The following is a 22,196-nucleotide window of genomic DNA, read 5'->3' as shown; positions in this document are numbered from 1 at the left end:
GTGTGTGATTGTGTGTAGAGAGAAAGAGTGAGAAAGACATGATGACAAAGAGAGGAGAATGGAGAGATAGCAAAACAAGGTAATGCACTACAGATGTAGACTAGACTGATTACTATTAACATGATCTGTGCCAAATGTTTCTGAGGGCTAATGGAAAAGGTGTGCGTGTATAATATTAGTGCAGAACAGTATCTTCACAGTTTATTAACAAAAGCATGGCATACAAAACAGAGTGAACAGATTGACAACGCCATTGATACTGACTGTACAGAGGTAATGGTAAAGGTAGTATTGTGGAAAAGATCATGTAATGGTAAAGATGGTGCACCTGGTTGAAAAGGTGCTCCAAACAGCCGTGCAGCTTGTCCTGCTTGTCAGAGGGAATTCTCATGTCACAGGGCAGCTCATCACCTGAGAGAGATAGAGAGAGATGGAAGGGACATTCTGTAAATTTGTCCACATAAGGTAAATCAATGTGATATATCTTTAATCCTAGAGGGGTATGAACATGTTAGTCTAGTAGTTACTTTATAAACTGTTTCTTACCTGAACCCATTTCGTCACTCCCCAGGTAAGAGCTGTTGCTACGTACACTTGTGTACGACAAGACGGAATCCCTGTTACTGTTACATTCACTGAAAACACACACACAGAGAGCGAGGGAGATAGTCAGAAACAGTTGAATAACAAATCATTCAATCCCTACAGAAAAACCACAAAGTCAAATGTGGAGTCTGTCTTGTAATTATCCAGTCAAATAATCTGACTGACTAACTGCATAATTTAATAGGCAGAGCGAGCAGTAGTCAAATGCTTCTCACAACCATCAACTTACTTCACTGGCATGACTAAAATGTATTCCACTATAATGTCGTAAGGTGTGGCAACACCAATGTCCCAAATAAGATTGTTAAAATAAAACATACCAGAAAAGTTGAAGTCAAATGATACAAAAACATTAAAAGAAGATCACATGCCTCCACAACTCCAAAGTTTTTGCCTTAAAGGGATAATTCAGAAAAAAAGTACATATTCCAATGGCTAGTTTAACAATACCAAAGTTTGGATTGCCGTCACTCCTTGTCCATAGAGTGCTTTTAAAATAAGGAAATAAGTACGAAATTCGCTGAACCATCCCTTTAATGCTCAATATTTATTCTCCTCCAATTATCCCTAAATTTGAAATGCATTTTAATAGGCAGACCTACTTTTGTGAACATTTCTGTGCGCGTCGTGGATTTAAGATGTAAATGCTGAATCATATGAGATTATGGAGCCAGAAGTAGCATTGTCATCGTGCTTCCCACTAAAACAATCACTTTGTTTTACTATAATCATCCAGCTTGGCTCAGCGACAAACTGGCCCACAATGTAAACTGGAAACCACTGGAAGCCACTACAGCTTAGTGAGTTGTTTGTGAGTCGGGGTGTTGTCTCTATTATTGCCTGTCCTATAAACTGTGTATATCTTAATGTGTCTCCCAATGGAATGCTGGATCATTCCCGACGAGCTGGGACTGAAGTGCCAACCTTTACGTAATACACATGGGAGTTTGGCTTTGATTCTCTCCTCCACACATACAGACACTCTCGCACGCACGCGCACACACACACGTGCACGCACGCTCTCCTGGTAGAGGGTTCCAAATTTAGTCGCACCTCATGGTAGGTTTGGAGCAGCCCACCCTCTCCAGATGTGACAAGACTGACTGTCTGAGAGACAAACTAGACTGATGGTGGGTGTACACCTACCTCTCTTTCGTACCTTTTCAGTCTCTCTGCATGTTACCCACCTTCTCTCTGTCTGCATCCATCCATCTCTCTCCTTTCACTCACTGTCTGATTGTGGTGTCTCTCCCTCCATTTTCCTCACTAAAACGCTCCCTCAGTCTGTCTTTTGCTGTTGACCTTCACCTAACTCTTTCCCTAATTCTTTGTATGCCTCTCTCCATTTCTCTCCAATCTTCATGAACTTCATGCATTTATAAAGTGCTTCTCACCGGGTCCCAGACCACATTGGATGGACGGACAACCAGCATCAAACCTATAGCACCCTCTCCATGTGTTTCTACTAGCATGCTAAATGCTAATCTCGTTCCCAGCCTCTTCCGTGTGACAGCCTGGGGATGAGGTTAGCTAAATGCTAACCTTACACTACTAACCCTGCCATGTACTGTATTTTCGCTGGGTGTTTCCAAAACAGTGCTAGCCAAACTGAGGCTGTGTCCGAAATGGCACCCTATTCCCTTTGTAGTGCATTACTTTTGGCTAGACCCATATAGTGCACTTCTTTTGGCTAGAGCCCATGAGGGTCTGGCCAAAAGTAGTGCACTAAATAGGGAATAGGGTGTTACTGCAGACGCAACCTCAGTGAGCTCACTATGCCCTGAACTGTGGGAGGTTGTTGGCTAGAAGGAGTAGCTGTTCTAGTTGTAATGACAGACTGGTCAGAGAGAGAGGCAAGCAGGCTACTAAATTAGCCTCTGTTACACACTGTGCTCTCGCCAGGAGCCCACCACTGCTCTTAGTTGGTGGTAGTGGGCGGACACCCTGGACTGGCGCCTAAATGACACCACCGCCGCCAACTATCTGAATGAACTCAAGCTGGCGAGGAGGTAAATCTGGAACCTATTGGGAGAGTAAGGGAAACCATGTCGTCACAGTGGGAAATATAAATAAAACTATGGGGAAATCTTTGTTGTTGGTGATTTCACATGAAGCTAGTACATGAAATTGGGAAACAACACTTGGTATGAGTTTGCCAGGGCTACCCGTTTTCTTCACTGTACTTTTAGCTTTTTATGACCCTTTATTTTACCATTGTGAATTGATTAAAAGCACATTCTCGTTTGCACCAACAGAGTAGTAGAGGGTGACCTGATCCTAGAATAGTGCCTAAGGGAAACAGAGTGGTATAGGAATGATGGCCCCTGTTTGGAGTTCACATTGTGTTTCTCAACCACAAGATAGCTGCCCTCCACCACAGATCTAGGATCAGATTACTCTATCCCCCAATACTAACCTCAACCATTACAGAGGATGAATAAATATCTAAACATGATCTGACCCCGGATCAGTGGTAAGGGTTATCCTTTACTTTCTACTCTACCTACACCTTTTAACCTACTGCACAACTATTAGTACGATGGTGATCTGTGATATTTCAATGGGAAGCAGCAGCACATTAAATGTCCAAGACTAATTTTCCTTGGGGGACAAGAAAGTTAATTTGTCTTATTTTAACTCTAATGTGACCGACCGGCTCGATTCGGTCTTACGTAGCAAAATTTGAAATTGTGTTTTTTACATTGTATAAAAGTAGAGACTCAGAGCTAGAAAATGGTATATCATACACTACAATTGAGGAACAATGGGAAAGTAATTCTGCTTTGAAAGTTGATCAACTTGTAACCTCACTTTTGAGAAAATGGCCTTTGAATGTTTTGGTACACCCACTGGAGAGCTCTTCTTTGTCTACACCCATTCAGCACGTTCACACCCTCTTAAACTATAGCCCCGCCTGTAAACTCAGTGTCCGTTCGTAAATTCAGAGCGTTTCGCTCTCGGTGCGTTCAGAGCGCACACTGGACGCTCTGGCTGAGGAGTAGGGTTGATCCGAGCATTCTGTCCTTAGCTTGGGTGCAGTCAAGCACCCAAGCTAAGTGGCTAACATTGGCTAGCTTGCTACCTACTTCCAGACACAAATAAAAGAACAGCTCACTGACCATTTTACTTGCTCTAGAAGAGCTGGTTAGACTCTGCTAACCAGCTCTGCTGTGCTGCTGGCAACACTTTAATTATGCTTTTTTGCCAACGTTTACTGACACTGGCCATATTCAACTGGTGTTGAGCGTTTGTAAATGTGTCAGTTATTCTGCGCTCTGGCACACTCAGACGAGAGTGCTCTGAAATCGGAGTACATAGCCAGAGCGAATTTACCAGCAACGTCTATCAACAGTTGTCGCATTGACATCATGCACATTCTATTGAAATGGTTACTTGCATAGTGGAGTATTTTGTTAAGACATGTAGCTAGCTAGCTAGCTAAACAATGAACCATAATTCCAACTCATGACATTACTACCCTGCATGAATCTGCAGGTAGCTAACCAACCAGGTGCAATGTTAGCTAGCTAACATTATGCTATAACTAGCAAAGCAAATGGCTCTGAGATACGAATAATATTACTACACAGATCATACACGTAACATTAGCGAGCCAGCCAGCTAACGTTAGCTAGCTAAATAGCAGTACATTTTAACTTGAAATGAAAATGACTTTCTGACAAAATTAGAAATGTGTAATATCTGAAAATGTAGCTAGCTAGACCATCTTACCCGTATACACGGATGGACGTTTCTCCCTCAGATGCCATCACCTGTCTCCGGATGTTTTCTCCATCTCCTTAGCTATCATACTCTAATTCCCCTGATTTCAAAACACGATCTCTCGGCATGTCCAGCCCACTCATTATCTCAGCCAATCATGGGTAGTGGGAAGGTTCCTGTCTTTTTCTATGGCTAAACCAACTAGGCTCGTAATTTAACAATGTTATTTGTATTTACAGATGGTATACACGTTTGTTATTAAGGCACATGAAAGTTCACATGTTCCAGAAGGCATTTCTGCCAAAAAACGCATTTTGATAAATAAATAAAGTTTACGTTCAAATGGCTCTCCTGTGAAGTAGTGATGCGCGACATACGCTTAGTTTCCTGAAACAAGTCACCATTATATCTTAAGTCGTTCTTATCTTACCTGTAGGAGTCCCTGTAGCTCATGGTGTCTTGGCCTGAGTCCTCTTGGTCCTCCTCCGTCACCATGAAGCAGACCCTCTTGATGCCCCCGTGCTCCACCTTTTCCTGATCCCCCTCTTCGGGGGTCACGGAAGGGGGCTGAATGGCCTCGTAGGCTGGGGACTCGCTGCCCTGCGGCTGGGTGGGCTCCGTGATGGAAGAAAGGAGGCTGCGGTTCCCGCCCGCCACATAGGAGAAGGAAACACATGAAAAGGGTACTATATGTATAAGCTAGAAATATTCTCATAATGTGTCTCTCTTTTATGCACACACACTTTGCTTTCATATGCGCACATGTCGTTTACACACACAGTAATGAAGGTTTTCCCTCCTCTCAATGGGGTTGTGGTTTCACAACCTGTTCCTGTTTGCCCAGTCCATAAACAGTTTTGGACTGAAGAATTTGCCCGTTTACGAGAGAGAGAGCGAGAGAGAGAGGGAATGTGTATCGGAGCTATTCCCATTCAAGAAGGCAGAAATACAGCCGGAATAACACATCATATGAAGCAAAACACATCACACCAGCTGTATTTCTGCCTGATTGAACGGCGAATAGCTTATATATACATGAATACATAAAATGACCCCAGGAATCGATAGAGCATCTCTCAGACATGCACAAATACGATATAATATTCAAAATGGGTGACTCTTTCCTTTAAACAAGCAAAAAGGGCAGCCGGACAAACAGGGCTGGGCCTCAGGAAGACTGTCTGGGGACAATGGTTCAATAATATCTTGGCCTTCCAGCCTTCCATTTTCATGCAGAATAATAACAGAGATCTTTGACACCCTTGATAAATACTGAGCTAAAGTATATTGTATGCTAAAAAAATGAGAAATTATATATAGAAATGGTTAATTGGCCACAAGATCAACATTTTGCAATGGCCATATCAGTCTCCAGACTTGAAACCCATTGAAAACCTGTGGTTTATACAGTAATTTGTATTCATCTTTATCAAGGGTGGCAAACATTTCGGAACCCCACTGTATATTTGGCCACATTAAATGAGCTTGCGGGCCGTGTCTGGCTCGAGGGCAACCGGATTGAGATCCCTGACGTACAGTAGGTACTTCGCAAGGATTTTCATATATGTGCACTTACACGTCTATTTGGGTGACGTACTGCCTCATCTCTCGCACAGCGATGTTCAGGCGGCTGTAGAGGCGGATGTAGGCGTCCTGGGTCTCCATGTCCTCCTGTTTGAGCAGGAAGCTGAGGCCATTCCCCCGGTGGGCCTGCTGTATCCTGTCTGGGATGCCCTCTCCAGAGCCCTCAATGTCCTCCTCACCATCCCCCTCCTCCCCAAGATCACTGCAGCTGTAAGACGGGGCGCCCATGCTGGTCACACAGTGCTGGGTGTGGGACATGGGGTTCAGGTTAGCTGTGGGGAGAGAGAAAATAAATAGATAAAGAAAGAGGCAAAGAAAAGTAAAGGAAGTGAAAGAGTATTAAAATAAGTATCTATATTTTTCAACTGGAAGTAAGATTTTTTTATCAGAAAAGCTACACTTCATATCGTGATGTCAGAAAAGCAGAGGTAAAAATAGAGAGGAGGGAAGAAAGAGAGGGAGAGAGAGGGAGAGACAATGAACTTTCATTTCCAGAGACCTATACCTACACCACATGTTCAGCCTTCATACACAATAATACTCTGGTGAATATACAACCTATCATTTTGACAAAAACAGAGTGCTTTTATAAAAAGGACTATATACATATTGCTGTTCTATGTACATTCTACTGCCTTGAGAGTCATGAAGAAATTTACATTTACATTTTAGTCATTTAGCAGACGCCCTTATCCAGAGCGACTTACAGTTAGTGAGTGCATACATTTTCATACTGCCCCCCCCCCCCTCCGTGGGAAACGAACCCACAACCCTGACGTTGCAAGCGCCATGCTCTACCAACTGAGCTACAGGGGACTACGAAATGCCTAGAACATGATAAAAACACAGTGAAAACTAATTCACAATTCTACTTCCTGATCTTGGAGCCTGAGGGTGTAATGTTAGCACATAATAGCACAGGCTACGATTAAGTCGAGGAACAGAGGAGGGAGGAAGGTTGAAACAATACTAACAATGCTAATCTTCCAGTCAGACGGCTGGCTGTCTGTTGCAGCTTCCTCTGTCTCTTCCCCTGTCTTAGTGTTTCTCTGAGCTGTGGCAGAGCGGCCCATGTGACAGGCCGAACGGCAGGCTACTGAAACCGCAGAGACCGACAAAACATAGACAGGAGGACCAGATGGGCCCATAGAGATACATACTGTTCTATTTAATTCTGGGGATGGGCCAAAGGCTACACCTGTAAAAGATCTCTCCTGCCGACTCTATAACCGTCTCTGTCGTCTCTCTCTGTTTCTCTCCCTCTTCTCTGTCATTCCCTCTCTCTTTCCCTGTCCACCTAAACACCTCTACAGTAAAGTAATCCAATGATCACCTTCTCCCCCTCTCCTTATCTCCCCCTCACTTTCTGAAGAATATCCCACCCTTGGTGCCTTGGAGGGACCGCTTTGATGATATTACTAACCAACACCCACAGAGAGGATGGCTACACGTATCGGCGTGGGGGTCGCCTGAGGCTAATGGAGGTTTAATGGGCAACTGATAGAGACGATTAGAGTGGTGGGATTACAACCACTTTACTGCTAATTTACTGTGAAAGTTGTCACTATATGCGGCTAAAGGCTAATGTACTCAGTTTGGTTCATCACAAGAGCTCATAAAGTAATTTGTACTGTGGGATTTAATTGGTCAAAGGGGGTAATTAGTTGAAATGATCTCTTCGTTTGAAGCTTTAAGGTGGCTTATAGGCTAGCTCTGCGTAATGTTGTAAAGGGGATCTTGGCTATTGTTGGCAAAACTCAACTGTGATTAGACTGCTACAGACCTACCGCAGATCTTACTTGAGGTGGTGTAGTGCTATTTTTGCAGCAAACTTGGCTGGCCGCTGCAAGTTGAGGACAGACAGACACACATACACCAGTGGTGGAAAAAGTACCCAAATGTCATACTTGAGTAAAAGTACATCATGTTCTTTAGGAATGTAGTGAAGTAAAAGTTGTCAAAAATATAAATAGTAAAGTAAAGTACAGATACCCCGAAAAACGACTTTAGTACTTTAAAGTATTTTTACTTAAGTACTTTATACCACTGACATACACATCCCTCTGCGCGCTGCTTCTGCAGCTTTTTGCAGTGAGAACATGCAGGGAGGTATTTTGCCAACATGACTACCGAGTGGCGCAGTGGTCTAAGGCACTGCATCGCAGTGCTAGCTGTGCCACTAGAGATCCTGGTTAGAGTCCAGGCTCTGTCGCAGCCGGCCGCAACCGGGAGACCCATGGGCGGCGCACAATTGGTCCAGCGTCGTCCAAGGTAGGGTAGGGTTTGGCCGGCAGGGATGTGGGTTTGTTTCCCACGGGGGGCCAGTATAAAAAAATAAATAATGTATGCACTCACTAACTGTAAGTCGCTCTGGATAAGAGCGTCTGCTAAATGACTAAAATGTAAATGTAAAGCTATTTAGGCATATTAAAACACTTCCGTGTTTTACCAATCACGAGTATCATCCGATCCAACTATCAAGTTACGGATACGATTACCAATATGAGTATGGCCATGTTGGCACACCCCTACTTTCATAGCAGCCACATATAAATAGCATGAGCCCTTTGATCGTTGGCTAATTCCTTCTTGCATCAAGCTCTCATTTTTTCCCTTCGCTTGTGCACAACACATCAGCTGTCTGTGACCAGGTGAAAAAACCTTTCTAGGCCAAACCTTCATATCATAAGCACTACACACAGCCTACACCGTTGTCACCATATTAGCTAACATCAAGTCAACATACTGTAGTTACTAGAACTAACAGATTAGAAAACCGCTACAATCATGCAGTACAGTGTACAGTTAGCAAGCAGTTTAGCAGTTACACCAGCGGGCCCCGGTGGCAATACATTTATAAAAACAAAAGCTTACCTAGGAAGAGTTCCAGTGTTGGATAGCCATAGCCAGCTAGGTAACATAGCATCCGTCTCTGTTTGAGTAGGCTAAACTAGCTAGATGCATTCACTAGCTAAGTAAGTGAAGAAATTCTCACTCTCACTATGCTTGAAAATATGGAGAGTGGTCCTCAGTAATGTGTTGTATTGGATTGGCCCCCAAACATAACACTTTGTATTCAGGACAAAAAGTTAATTGCTTTGCCAATTTTTTTGCAGTATTACTTTAGTGCCTTGTTGCAAACAGGATAAATGTTTTGGGATATTCTCCTATCACAGTCATTAAACTCTGTACATGTTTTAAAGTCCTCCCTCTCCGGCAACTGAGTTAGAAAGGACGCCTGCATCTTTTGTAGTGACTGGGTGTATTGACACACCATCCAAAGTGTAATTAATAACTTCACCATGCTCAAAGGGATATTCTATGTCTGCTTTTCTAGTTTTACCCATCTACCAATAGTTGCCCTTCTTTGCTAGGCATGGGAAAACCTCCCTGGTCTTTGTGGTCAATGTGGTCATTCAAAAATCCATGTAACTTATTATGCGACTTGTTAAGCACATTTTTACTCCTGAACTTATTTAGGCTTTCCTTAACAAAGGGGTTGAATACTTATTGACTCAAGACATTTCAGCTTTTAATTTGTAATTCATTAATTAATTCACACAAACACATCTGCTCTGTATCGTCTTCTCGCCTCACCTTGGTCAGGGTCCAGGCCAAAGAAGGAGTTCTTGCGTCCAAAGCGGATGCTGAAGGCCCTGCCAGACACCGTGGTGGTCTTGGGGTAGGACACCTGCATCAGGTTGACGTGGCAGTTGGTGGGCACAAAGTCCATGCAGCCCAGCGGGTGGGGCAGCACGCCGGCCTGCTTGAACGTGGGGCACGCCTTGTTCCTCAGCTCCTGAGCAAACTGAAAACAACCACAGCTAATGATTTTTTTTATATTTTACCGCTATTACATAATGATGGATCAATACTTGCTGCTGATCTGAGTGTCTGTGTGTGTGTGTGTGTGTGTGTGTGTGGTGGGGGGTGGGGGGGGAGAAGGAGAAAGAGAGAGAGAGAGAGGGAGGGAGAGAGAACTTGAAGACATTTGTAGCTGCTCTTGCACTAGAAAGGGGCTATGATAGAGGGATCCTGTAGTTCCTGTACCTGCTGGTATCTGCTGATTCGCCGGCGGATGCTCTCCAGCTTGGTATCACAGATGTTCCTGAACTCAAACTGGGACATGGACACCACGCGTTCGCTCTGCGAGATCAGCTGGCTGCAGTTACGCACAAAATGACTGTCGTCACTTGCAAAGGCCTCCAGGATCTGACAGGGCAGAGTGGATGTTTTAAGTCCCATTGGGTTCACGTCTTCAAGTTTAAGTTATTTGAAGTGATTTCTGCATGGAGAGAAGAGCATGACGCAACCTGGGAACTATTCACTCCTATTGTTTTTGTCATAAATGCTAATGGTAGAAAATCATGGCTGTGGCTGTGCAGTAAAGACAAACCAAAGTGCTTATGCTAATGCTAGGAGACTACAACAACAATGGACATTTCCTGTTCCTTGACGGTAAGGCTGAAGAAGCCTTCAGGCTAGTGCTGAGCGATTAACAAAAAAGTAAGTTACTTTTTGTTTTTTAAACAATTAATTGACGTCCGTTCAATTATTTGAATTCAATTTCATTCGTTTTTTCTGTGAGCTCAATGCACAGTTTCTCTAGAGATAAATCCGATCAAGCCCAAACTGTGAGATTTGGTAGGGAGTTTCCAACAGGCCAATATTCTATATAGTTTAAGCACAGAAAACATGGTGATTAACTACAATGACCATAATCCACTGCACGCCTATTTGTCCGGTCTATGCAGGGCACGCAGACACAGAAGAACGCGCAATCGAGAGGGATAGAGGGCAGTTGCTTCGCGAGGTATCTCTACCTGAAAATACATGAACTAATCGATTGATAATTGGTATTCAGCAGTCATAAAAGTATGCCTTCTTTACTTTAAAGAACTACTAAAATAGTGATTTTGTTAGACAACATAGTTAGCAGCATCATCGACGGGGCTGCAATGAAGCGGGTTGAGACCTTCAAGTTCCTCGGAGACCAAATCACTAAGGACTTTAAATGGTCCACAGTCGTGAAGAAGGCGAGACAGCGCCTCTTTCCCCCGAGGAGGTTGAAAAGATTTGGCAAAAGTTATACAACTTCACCATTGAGAGCATCTAGACTGGCTGCATCACTGCTTGGTATGGAAACTGCTCCACCCTCGATTGCATGGCTTTACATGGCTTAGCTGGAAGAGCACGGCGCTTGTAACGCCGAGGTAGTGGGTTCGATCCCCGGGACCACCCATACACAAAAATGTATGCACGCATGACTGTAAGTCGCTTTGGATAAAAGCGTCTGCTAAGTGGCATATTATATTATTATTATTATCACTGGGGCCGAGCTCCCTGCCATCCAGGACCTCTATATCAGGCGGTGTGAAAAGAAGGCCCGCAAAACTGTTAAAAGACTCCAGCCACCCAAGTCATAGACTGTTCTCTTTGCTTCCGCACAGCAAGTCTGACACCAACAGGCTCCTGAACAGCTTTTATCTCCAAGCCATAAGACTGCTAAATAGCTAACAAAATTGCTACAGTGACTATCTGCATTGACCCTTCTATTTTATAGTCTCTAGGCACATTCTACACTCTCACACATTCATAATGACTCTACAAACATGCACTCACATACAATCATCATATGCGCTGCTGCTACACTGTTTATCATCTATCCTGATACCAAGTCACCTTACCCCTATACATATCTAACCCTGCCACTTGTAAATGTGGTATTTGCACTGACCCTGTATACATGTTTCTTACTTATTCCTTTTCTTCCTATTTCTATTTCTCGTGTGTTTTTGTTTGACAATTTGTTTTATTGACAATTTGTTTTATTACTGAATTGTTGGGAAAGAGCAAGCAACAAAAGCATTTCACTGTGCTAGTGTACGTGACAAAAAAACGGGAAACTAAACCACACACTGCTGCTAGCATGATAAGAGTAGTGTTAGCATGCTAATACTACAAAAACAATGGACATGTGCTGTACCTTGGTGGTGAGGCTGAAGCAGCTTTGAGCTCCATCATGTACTTCAGCAGTAAACCACACACTGTTGCTAGCGCACTAATACTAAGAGCAGTGTGAGCATGCTAACGCCACAAAAATCAGTGGACGTGTGCTGTACCTTGGCAGTAAGGCTGAAGCAGCCCTTGGGCTCCACCATTTTCTCCAGTACGTGGCTCTTGATGCCGGCTGTGCTGACATACTCGTACACCACGCCGTGCTCCAGGTGCACGTTGTCCACCGTCATGCTCACCAGGGGCACTGTGTCATCAGACAGAGACAGCCGGCTCAGGCCCCCCCTGTAGTCTGGATGGAACACAAAGGGACACTTTTGAGTGCATACTTTCAAGTACACACCTGTTGGCAGACAGACACGCAGGCACGAACACACACTTCTATAGTGAGGTTGTGTAAGGTACCTGCTCCGTTCCGATTATTTCTCTCTCACGCACACACCACACACTCCTGTGGTGAGGTGGTGTACAGTACCTGTTCCGTTCCTGCCATTCTCCTCCTCTATGTCTGAGCCGTTCTCTGCTGGGCAGGTCCTGAACAAGCCCCCCTCCTCCTCCACGTCCTCAAACGCACGGTACACCCACTGACACTGACAGGACACAGGGAGGGACACACTAGCGTCAAACACTGATGTGTGTGTGTGTCTATCTCTAGGTGTATAATATGCGTGCATACATTCAAGTGTGTGTGTCTATGTTTCTGTGCAAGAGTACAAGTGCTTCTTTGGCATTGACTCACAGAACATGGCACTGGTACAAAAAACACTGGCAAGAACCAGTTGTGTGTGAATGAAGTAAAAGAGACATTAAGATGTGCTCCAAACAGAGTTAAACCAGGTTAAACATCAACAAAGCAGGGGATTGGACAGGTTGAGCCAGGGTAAACATCAACAAAGCAGGGGATTGGACAAGAGGAGAAGAGCCAGAGTAAACATCAACACAGGAGCACCTAATGAAAGAACTCCATAGCACACCCTGCACTGTCCTAAGCTGGATAAAGCCAATATATTTGACATAGTAGGAAAATAAAAATGAGGGGAAAAGTAGGAATATTGGCAGTTCACTGTAAACAATAGAAGAGTGAAATTGAGGATGAGGAAGAACCCTGGTTGTGACGCATTAAACCAAAATCAGCCAAAACCTTGCATGTGACACTGTAGAAGGGAACACACTAGTTTGATGGAAAAACATCTTGACACTGGTAAAAGTAGCAATGTTACATTAGGCTAATGCCATCTTGGTTGAATCTTTGATCATGTATGTTTCCCTAATATTGTGCATACAGTATTAAAACACAGACAGTAAGAATCAGAGGGGGGATGAGACAGGGATTGCACCCTGGTATTCAGCAGGGCGTCCCATGTGTGTACAGAGCCGGTAGTGTTACCGCTGGACCACGGCTCTGCACGCACACTGTGTCTCACCATGTCGTCCTGTTCCTGTTGGTCGCGGTGGGAGGAGGTGAAGTGCTCCAGGACCTCCTTGTAGTCGCTATGGTTCATGTTGTTGCCATTCACCTTCAGGATGCACTGACCTGGCTGGAGGCCTGCCAACGCCGCCTCTGACCCTGTAATCACACAGGGGTCAGGGGTTAAAGTGGGCGGGGACACAGTTCTTATGTGTAATCCTGTACCCACCAATGTCACAGAATGTATGCATGTTGAATGAATGTACACATGCTGTTATTATAGAAAAACAACGTATCGTTATCTATTTGGTCCATTCTGTAAATATTTAGTTTATTCTATTTTATTTGGAAAGATGAAGAACCTATTTATCATTATCAGAGAATAAGGCCTATCCAAGACCATCTGCTCATCAAAGAAGTAGATAGGTGTGTGGCTCAGTTGGAAGAGCATGGCATTAGCAATACCAGGGTTGTGGGTTCGATTCCTGTGGCCACCCATCCTTAAAATGTATGCACACATGACTGTATGTCGCTTTGGATAAAAGCATTGCTATATGGCACTTATTATTATCATTATAATATTATTATAAAGCTATGTGTATAATAATAATTATAGTTCCTATATTATTTTGGTCCTCAAATAACTTGTCTGGTAACACTTTAGCTGTGCCCTAAAATAAGAACAGATCTCCTGTCCCGTTTAAAAATACCAGCCCTAGCATCACTTCCCCGGTCATCCACCTCACACAAAGCACACGATGCCATAACTTCAGTTTAGCAGCCAACCCAAGCAAACCCAATCCTAGCCGTCAACCAGGATCCTGATTTAGGAGGAGAGAGGGAGCTGAGGAGTATGACATCATCATTCAGAAACTCCTATGGGGCCAGTAACTGAAAAGAGCCTGCATGTGTGTGTTTGTTCGTGTGTTTGTGTGATCTTGTGTGTGTGTGCAGCCATGTCACAGAGTGCATGAGCTCCCTCTGACATAATAAAAGAGAAGCAAGACCCCGGGTCGTGACTCCTTCTCCCTTGATGCTGCAGAAAAGAGTCGGCGGCCATATTTCCTCCTTCCTCATCCAACTGTTTTACACATTTGGACCCATCCCTTGTAAATCTGTTTTTTTCCTTCTTCTTTTGCGTTATTTTTTTTATATATAAACATCTGCCTAGCAGGCAGCGCACCTGAGTTAGGTTCTGTGTGGGGGGTGGCGCTGTCTTTTATATATTTTTTACTTTGACCCTAGCCTGGCGAACATGTGGTCCTAAAAAGCAGAGCCTCAAGAAACTGGAATTGAAGCAAACAGGTGCATGGCAGGTAACGCCTCATCCTATAATTCTATGTTGTTTAAGGCAGCCCCCCACACCTCTCTGAATCAGAGGAGTTGGGTTAAATGCGGAAGACACATTTCAGTTGAATGCATTCAGTTGTACAACTGACTAGGTATCCCCCTTTCCCTTTCCCCAATCAGAGCGGTTGTTACTCACCTTTCCTTACTGCGTGTACATGAGGTGGGGCAGAGCCACCGAGTTTGAAGGACAGGGCATCGGGAGTGTCTGGAATCTTCACAATCCTATAACAACAAGAGAGTGTGTGTGCGTGAGAAATACATGTGTGTGTAGGTCAGTGGAGGCTCCTCAGAGGAGGAAGGGGAGGACCATCCTCAGTGAATTTCATAAAATAGTGAAGCATTAAAAAAGTTAGCCTTTTTAGATAAAACTATACTTAATATATTCACGTCACCAAATAATTGATTAAAACGCACTGTTTTGCAATGAAGTTCTACAGTAGCCTCAACAGCACTCTGTAGGGTAGCACCATGGTGTAGCCGGAGGAAAGCTAGTTTCCATCCTCCTCTGGGTACATTGACTTCAATACAAAACCTAGGAGGCTCGTCGTTCTCACCCCCTTCCATAGACTTACACAATAATTATGACAACTTCTGGAGGACGTCCTCCAACCTATCAAAGCTCTTGCAGAATGAACTGACATGTTGTCCACCCAATCAAAAGATCAGATAATTAATCTAGTACTGAAAGCTAGCTAGTACTGCAGTGCATATAATGTGGTGAGTAGTTGACTCAAAGAGAGATAAAGACAAAAGTTGAACAGTTTTGAACAAATTCATTTCTTCAAAAATGAAGGAGAAGCAAGAGAGAGAGAGAGAGAGCGCTAGCTATATTTAGTATTTTTTTCACTTTTACTTACTTAGCTAGCAAATGCAGCTAGCTAGTGTAGCCTACTCAAACACCTGGCTCAAACAGAGAAGGATGCTATGTTACCTAGCTGGCTATGGCTATCCAACACTCTTCCAATTCAGAGTAAGCTTTTGGTTTTTATTAATTTATTGCCACCGGGACCCACCGGTGTAACTGCTAAACTACTTGCTAACTGTACACTGTGCTGCATGATTGTAGCGGTTTACTAACGCTTTAGTTCTAGTAAGTATGTTGACTTGATGTTAGCTAATATGGTGACAACGATGTAGGCTGTGTGTAGCTGTTATGATATGAAGGTTTGGACTGGAAAGGTATTTTCACCTGGTCACAGACAGCTGATGTATTGTGCACTGAAGTCCACAAGCGAAGGGAAAAGGTGAAAGGAGAGAGCGTAGATGTGAGAAAAAATTATCCAATGATCAAAGGGCTCATGCTATTTGTATGTGGCTGCTATGAAAGTAGGGGTGTTGCCAACATGGCCATACTCTTATTTGTAATCGTATCCGTAAATTGACAGTTGATAGTCGGATCGGATGATACTCGTGATCGTGATTTAATATGCCTAAATAGATGTTGGCAAAATACCTCACTGCACTTTCTCACTGCAAAAAAGCTGCAGGAGCAGCGTGCAGTGTATGTGTCCTCAACCTGCAGCTGGCAGCCAAGTTTGCTGTCACTCAGTCAGAATGTACATTAGTTTAATATTTTTTCCCTACCCTTGCCCCACTTGATATTACACACATTGCCAGCTTGATACCAAACATCATTGCCATGTGATTTATCATAGTAGCAGGCAGCAGAAATCTAAATGATCAGACTGAAACGTGAGGAAAAGTGATCAGCTGAAATTATGAAGCGAATGGACGGAGAAATACAGCTTCACTCTATCCAATCAGAGCAGCAGGATCAACGCACAACACATCCTTCTCTTTACAGACAGGCAAACTAGCAGGGTGAGATATTTAGACCGCACATGACTGAACTGAAGACAGTACAGTATGGTTTAGAAACTCTGTGACTGACTGACACGATAAAGACGCTTGCTGGCACCCAAATTATTTATACTTTTTTCAATCACGGATAATTCCAAAAAATATTCGGATCATAATCGTACAAAGCCGCAGGAAGTAGTTTGGGGGTGGGTGTGCTGTGATTTTCTTCCCTGTCTTCTCTCTGGCTAATGTTGAAGAACTGTAGGCTACATTTGTGCACTGCAGAGGCCTGTTGGAGGCTTGACAGCTTCAGAACGTTGAAAAAATTAATGATAATCACAGTGTCTGCCTTGATGTTCATAAAACTCCACCGACCTGCTGTTGTGCAGTGGAACCCAGAACGACCACTTGGTTACAGCAACACCATTCTGCTGAGGACATCCAAACCAGAGTAGCCACCGCAAAGCCCAAGAGTCTGACCCTCTCTGGAAGTTGCTGTAGTCCTGCTTGGGGTATTTAGCCTACATTGGCTATTGGTTGAGAGGCAGGGCCCGTTCTAGCTTGTTAGGCTATGTCAGGGTGGGAAATTGGAAATGTGAATTGGGCCAAGTTGAAGGTAATAATGCATTTAGGTTAAAGTATATTGAGTGCATGAATACACCAAAAGCTTGATTTTTTGGCTGCTTTAAAATGAATTTCCTGTAATTCTACATAGTAATTATTTATGTTCACTACTCGGCCAATTTATTTGATGATTAAATATATGCAAATACATTATATGAATTGATAGTTCACCCGTTGATAATTCACCCCTTTCGAATTTCTTTGCCCATGGGAGAAATATATTTCACCCCCCCAGTCCTTTTCCACACAACTTCATCTAACATTGTTGAATGAGTTTCCTGTAAACAATAGATATTATATTCCTTCTCTTTTAGCCAGGTAAATACTCATTGTCTTTTCTTATTATCTGCTAAGCCATTACATTTATAACTGTCTATACTTATTTGACCATTTACCATAATGAGATACAAGTTTCAAATCTATTTATCATAATATATGTTTAAAAATCTGCCGATGTGCCCTTAAGCAAGGCACTTAACCCTAATTGCTCCTGTAAGTCGCTCTGGAGAAGAGCGTCTGCTAAATGACTAAAATGTAATGTAAACTCACCATTAAAAAGTACCATAGTGATTGAGTGTCCATATAGCTGTACCATGATATTTGCATTGCTACTAAGTAAACCTCCAATTGTTCCCCACTATTCCACCCGCTAAAACCTCTTCCCATCCCAAGATGGGTTTTTATCCCAGTGACCAGCAGACCACCTCCGTCCCCCCGGATCCCAGGGCCCTGGAGAGACTGGGACCAATCCTTCGAAAAGAGCACACAGTGCCACCCACAGAACAGAAGCAGATCAACCACCAAAAGCATTTCCATCACCCTCACCTCGATTTGCATTATATATAGTTATTACAAAATATATATATATAGAGTACCAGTCAAAAGTTTGGCTACACCTACTCATTCCAGGGTTTTTCTTTATTTTTACTATTTTCTCCATTGTAGAATAATAGTCAAGACATCAAAACTATGAAATAACACATATGGAATCATGTAGTAACCTAAAAAGTGTCAAAATATATTTTCTATTTCGGATTCTTCAACTAGCCACCCTTTGCCTTGATGACAGCTTTGCACACTCTTGGTATTCTCTCAACCAGCTTCACCTGGAATGCTTTTCCAACAGTCTTGAAGGAGTTCCCACATATGCTGAGCACTTGTTGGCTGCTTTTCCCTCACTCTGCCGTCCGACTCATCCCAAACCATCTCAATTGGGTTGAGGTCGTGGGATTGTGGAGGCCAGGTCATCTGATGCAGCACTCCATCCCTCTCCTTCTTGGTAAAATAGCCTGGAGGTGTTGGGTCATTGTCCTGTTGAAAAACAAATGATAGTCCAACTAAGCCCAAACCAGATGGGATGGCGTATTGCTGCAGAATGCTGTGGTAGCCATGTTGGTTAAGTGTGTCTTGAATTCCAAATAAATCACAGACAGTGTCATCAGCAAAGCACCCCCACACCATAACACCTCCATGCTTTACGGTGGGAACTACACATGTGGAGATAATCAGTTCACCCACACCACGTCTCACAAAGACACGGCGGTTGGAACCAAAAATCCCAAATTTGGACTCCAGACCAAAGGACCAATGTCCACCGGTCTAATGTCCATTGCTCGTGTTTCTTGGCCCAAGCAGGTCTATTCTTCTTATTGGTGTCCTTTAGTTGTGGTTTCTTTGCAGCAAATCAACCATGAAGGCCTGATTCATACAGTCCCCTCTGAACAGTTGATGTTGAGATGTGTCTGTGACTTGAACTCTCTGAAGCATTTATTTGGGCTGCCATTTCTGAGGCTGGTAACTCTAATGAACTTATCCTCTGCAGCAGAGGTAACTCTGGGTCTTCCATTCCTGTGTCGGTCCTCATGAGAGCCAGTTTCATCATTGCGCATTATGGTTTTTGCGACTGCACTTGAAGAGACGTTCAAAGTTCTTGACATTTTCCGTATTGACTGACCTTCATGTCTTAAAGTAATGAAGGACTGTCGTTTCTCTTTGCTGATTTGAGCTGTTCTTGCTATAATATGGACTTGGTCTTTTACCAAATAGGGCTATATTATGTATACCTACCTTATCACAACACTACTGATTGGCTCAAACGCATTAAGGAAAGAAATTCCACAAATTAACTTTTAAGAAGGCACACCTGTTAATTGAAATGCATTCCAGGTGACTACCTCATGAAGCTGGTTGAGAGAATGCCAAGAGTGTGCAAAGCTGTCATCAAGGCAAAGGGTGCCTATTTGAAGAATCTCAAATATATTTTGATTTGTTTAACACTTCTTTGGTTACTACATGATTCCATATGTGTTATTTCATAGTTTTGATGTCTTCACTATTATTCTACAATGTAAAACATTGTAAAAATAAAGACAAACCCTGGAATGATTAGGTGTGTCCAAACTTTTGACTGGTAGTGTATATACAGTGAGCACCATAATTCATTGGACAGTGACCATTTTTTTGTTATTTTGGTTCTGTACTCTAGCACTGAGTTTGAATGGATGCAATGAGGGTGACAATGAGACTGTCAGCTTTAATTTGAGGGTATTTTCATACATATCGGATGAACCATTTAGAAATGACAGCACCTTTTGTACATGGTCCCCCCCATTTTCGTGCATCAAAAAACATTGGACAGTTTAACATAATGTAGAATAAAGTAATCATTGTTAATATTTGGTCGTATATCCTTTGCATGCAATGACTGCTTGAAGTCTGCGATGCATCGACATCACCAGACGCTGGGTATATTCCCTGGTGATGCTCTGCCAGGCCTGTACTGCAGCCATCTTCAGTTCCTGCTTGTTTCGGTGACTTATTGCCTTCAGTCTCCTCTTCAACATGTAAAATGCATGTTCAATTGGATTCAGATCCGGTGATTGACTCAGCCAGTCAAGGATTTTCCACTTTTTGGCCATCAAAAACCCCTTCGTTGCTCTAGCAGTATGTTTAGGGTCATTGTCTTGTTGCATGATGAAGTGCCGTCCAATGAGTTTGGAGGCATTTGGTTTTATCTGAGCAGATAAAATAAGTGAGCCTGTTCCACTGGCAGCCATACAGGCCCAAGCCATAACACCCCCTCCATAATGTTTCACAGATGAGGTGGTATGCTTTGGATCATGGGCATTTCTTTTTTTTCTCCACACTTTCCTCTTTCCATCACTCTGGTACATGTTAATATTTGTCTCATCTGTCCACAATACTTTTTTCCAGAACTCTTGGGGCTCTTTTAGGTGCTTTTTAGCAAACTGCTTATCAGTGGTTTGCATCTTGTAGTGTACCCTCTGTAGTCCTGCTGGTGTAGTCTTCTATGTATGGTAGACTTTAACACATCTACACCTGCATCCAGGAGAGTGTTTTTGATCTGTTGGGCTGTTGTCAGGGGGGTTTTCTTCACTATAGAGAGTATTCTTCGGTCATCCACTACAGTGGTCTTCCTCGGTCTACCAGGTCTTTTCACATAATTGAGTTCACCGGTAGTTTTTTTCTTGTTAATGATGAAACAAACTGTTGACTTGGGCATGGCCAGGGTTTTTGCAATGTTCTTGATTGATTAATTTTCATTTCTGAGCGTTATGACGGCCAGCTTCATTTGCATCGACACTGCAGTCTTCCTCATGTTGTCACACCCCAAAAATAACCTCCAAAGGCAATAGCAAAGTCTAGAATCAATACTATTCATCAACAGCTCTCCTGCATTCACTAACGACACAAATGAATACACCTGCCTAATGACACACATCTGTGAAGCCAATTTAACAAATACTTGCAGTACCTTAAAATGGGGGGACCATGTACAAAAGGTGCTGTCATTTCTAAATGTATGAAAATACCCTCAAATTAAAGCTGTCAGTCTGCACTTCACCCTCATTGTCATTGTATCCTTTCCAACTCAAAGTGCTAGAGTACAGAACCTAAATTGTCACGATCGTCGTTAAGAGAGGAGGACCAAGGCGCAGCGTGATGAACGAACATGTTTATTTATCATTAGCGATAAACACGGACAGTAAACAAAAACAACAAACGACTCGTAACGTCCTAGGTAACATAGACCAACACGGAACAAGAACCCACAAACACAAAGGGAAAACCAGACAGTTTAAATATGGCTCCCAATCAGAGACAACCAGCCACAGCTGACACTCGTTGCCTCTGATTGGGAGTCACTCAGGCCAACATAGAAATAAACAAACTAGAAAGAACACACCCTGGCTCAACATATAGAGTCCCAGAGCCAGGGTGTTACATAAATAACAAAATAATGGTCACTGTCCAATTAATTATGTTGCTCACTGTATGTAAAATCCTGCGTATCTTAACATCCATAATTAACAAATAATATTCGTAATAATGTAGGCAGTTCATGCAAAGGATTGTTACCTCTAACCAGGATTGCCAATACAAAAATTACATTTTTGGCGATTCATCTTATATTGTCCCTAACATGATTACTCCCTAGCAACATCTGTTTTACTTTATTCTGTAATAGGGTATATTGTAACCATGTGCTCAAGCTAATCAAATCAAATATGTCATTTTAGAGCCACAAAGGGCGCTCCAATCGTTTAAAACAACATTCATCAAGATCTGTTACCTATACACCTAATAGTCCTACTCATCCCTTATTATGATTATTATTATTATAATAAATAGAAGATTATCACTTCTCATAATGGTGCTCGTTTAGTCAAGTTAGATCAAAGCTGAATCAATGTATTGCAAGATCACATAACGATTAATTACACCTAATTTCTAATAAGATTTTAGGAACGTTAGCTTTAGCTGAAAAGTAAAAAAATATATATAATACGCAAAAACTCTAGGCAGGATATATGCTTTGATTGAAACAAAATACAAAAGAGGCTAATAGTTTGTTAACATCTGCTGTAATTCGCTCACAAAAACAGTAATTCAAGAAGATCGAAATGCATAGGCTATTCCCATGAAACTAATTCTGCGCAATCAAATGATTGGCATGTTGGCAGTTTCACCGGTAAAACGTGAATAATTATAATTCATGATTGACAGTGATGATGGCCTATAGGTATGCCTAACTTGGTGTTTGAGACAATATGTGTGGTCATAG

General features: G+C 42.8%; 1 protein-coding gene across 1 annotated transcript in view; it reads right to left on the bottom strand.

The window, feature by feature from the left end:
- Nucleotides 1-22,196, bottom strand: part of LOC121545975 (phosphatidylinositol 3,4,5-trisphosphate-dependent Rac exchanger 1 protein-like) — a 132,787-nt gene that overhangs the window by 14,183 nt on the left and 96,408 nt on the right. The window contains exons 19-28 of the mRNA XM_041856932.2: nucleotides 14,823-14,908; nucleotides 13,353-13,495; nucleotides 12,404-12,518; nucleotides 12,036-12,220; nucleotides 9,964-10,125; nucleotides 9,511-9,721; nucleotides 5,906-6,185; nucleotides 4,760-4,966; nucleotides 547-635; nucleotides 329-411 (exon numbers count right to left, since the gene is read on the bottom strand). Of these exons, the coding sequence (XP_041712866.1) occupies nucleotides 329-411; nucleotides 547-635; nucleotides 4,760-4,966; nucleotides 5,906-6,185; nucleotides 9,511-9,721; nucleotides 9,964-10,125; nucleotides 12,036-12,220; nucleotides 12,404-12,518; nucleotides 13,353-13,495; nucleotides 14,823-14,908 (1,561 nt within the window). The remainder of the gene's footprint in view (nucleotides 1-328; nucleotides 412-546; nucleotides 636-4,759; nucleotides 4,967-5,905; nucleotides 6,186-9,510; nucleotides 9,722-9,963; nucleotides 10,126-12,035; nucleotides 12,221-12,403; nucleotides 12,519-13,352; nucleotides 13,496-14,822; nucleotides 14,909-22,196) is intronic.

Source organism: Coregonus clupeaformis, chromosome 30 (genome assembly GCF_020615455.1).
Source record: "Coregonus clupeaformis isolate EN_2021a chromosome 30, ASM2061545v1, whole genome shotgun sequence".
NCBI classification, from domain to species: Eukaryota; Metazoa; Chordata; class Actinopteri; order Salmoniformes; family Salmonidae; genus Coregonus; species Coregonus clupeaformis.
Note: the sequence above shows the minus strand (reverse complement) of the source record. Positions and strands in the feature narration are given on the sequence as shown.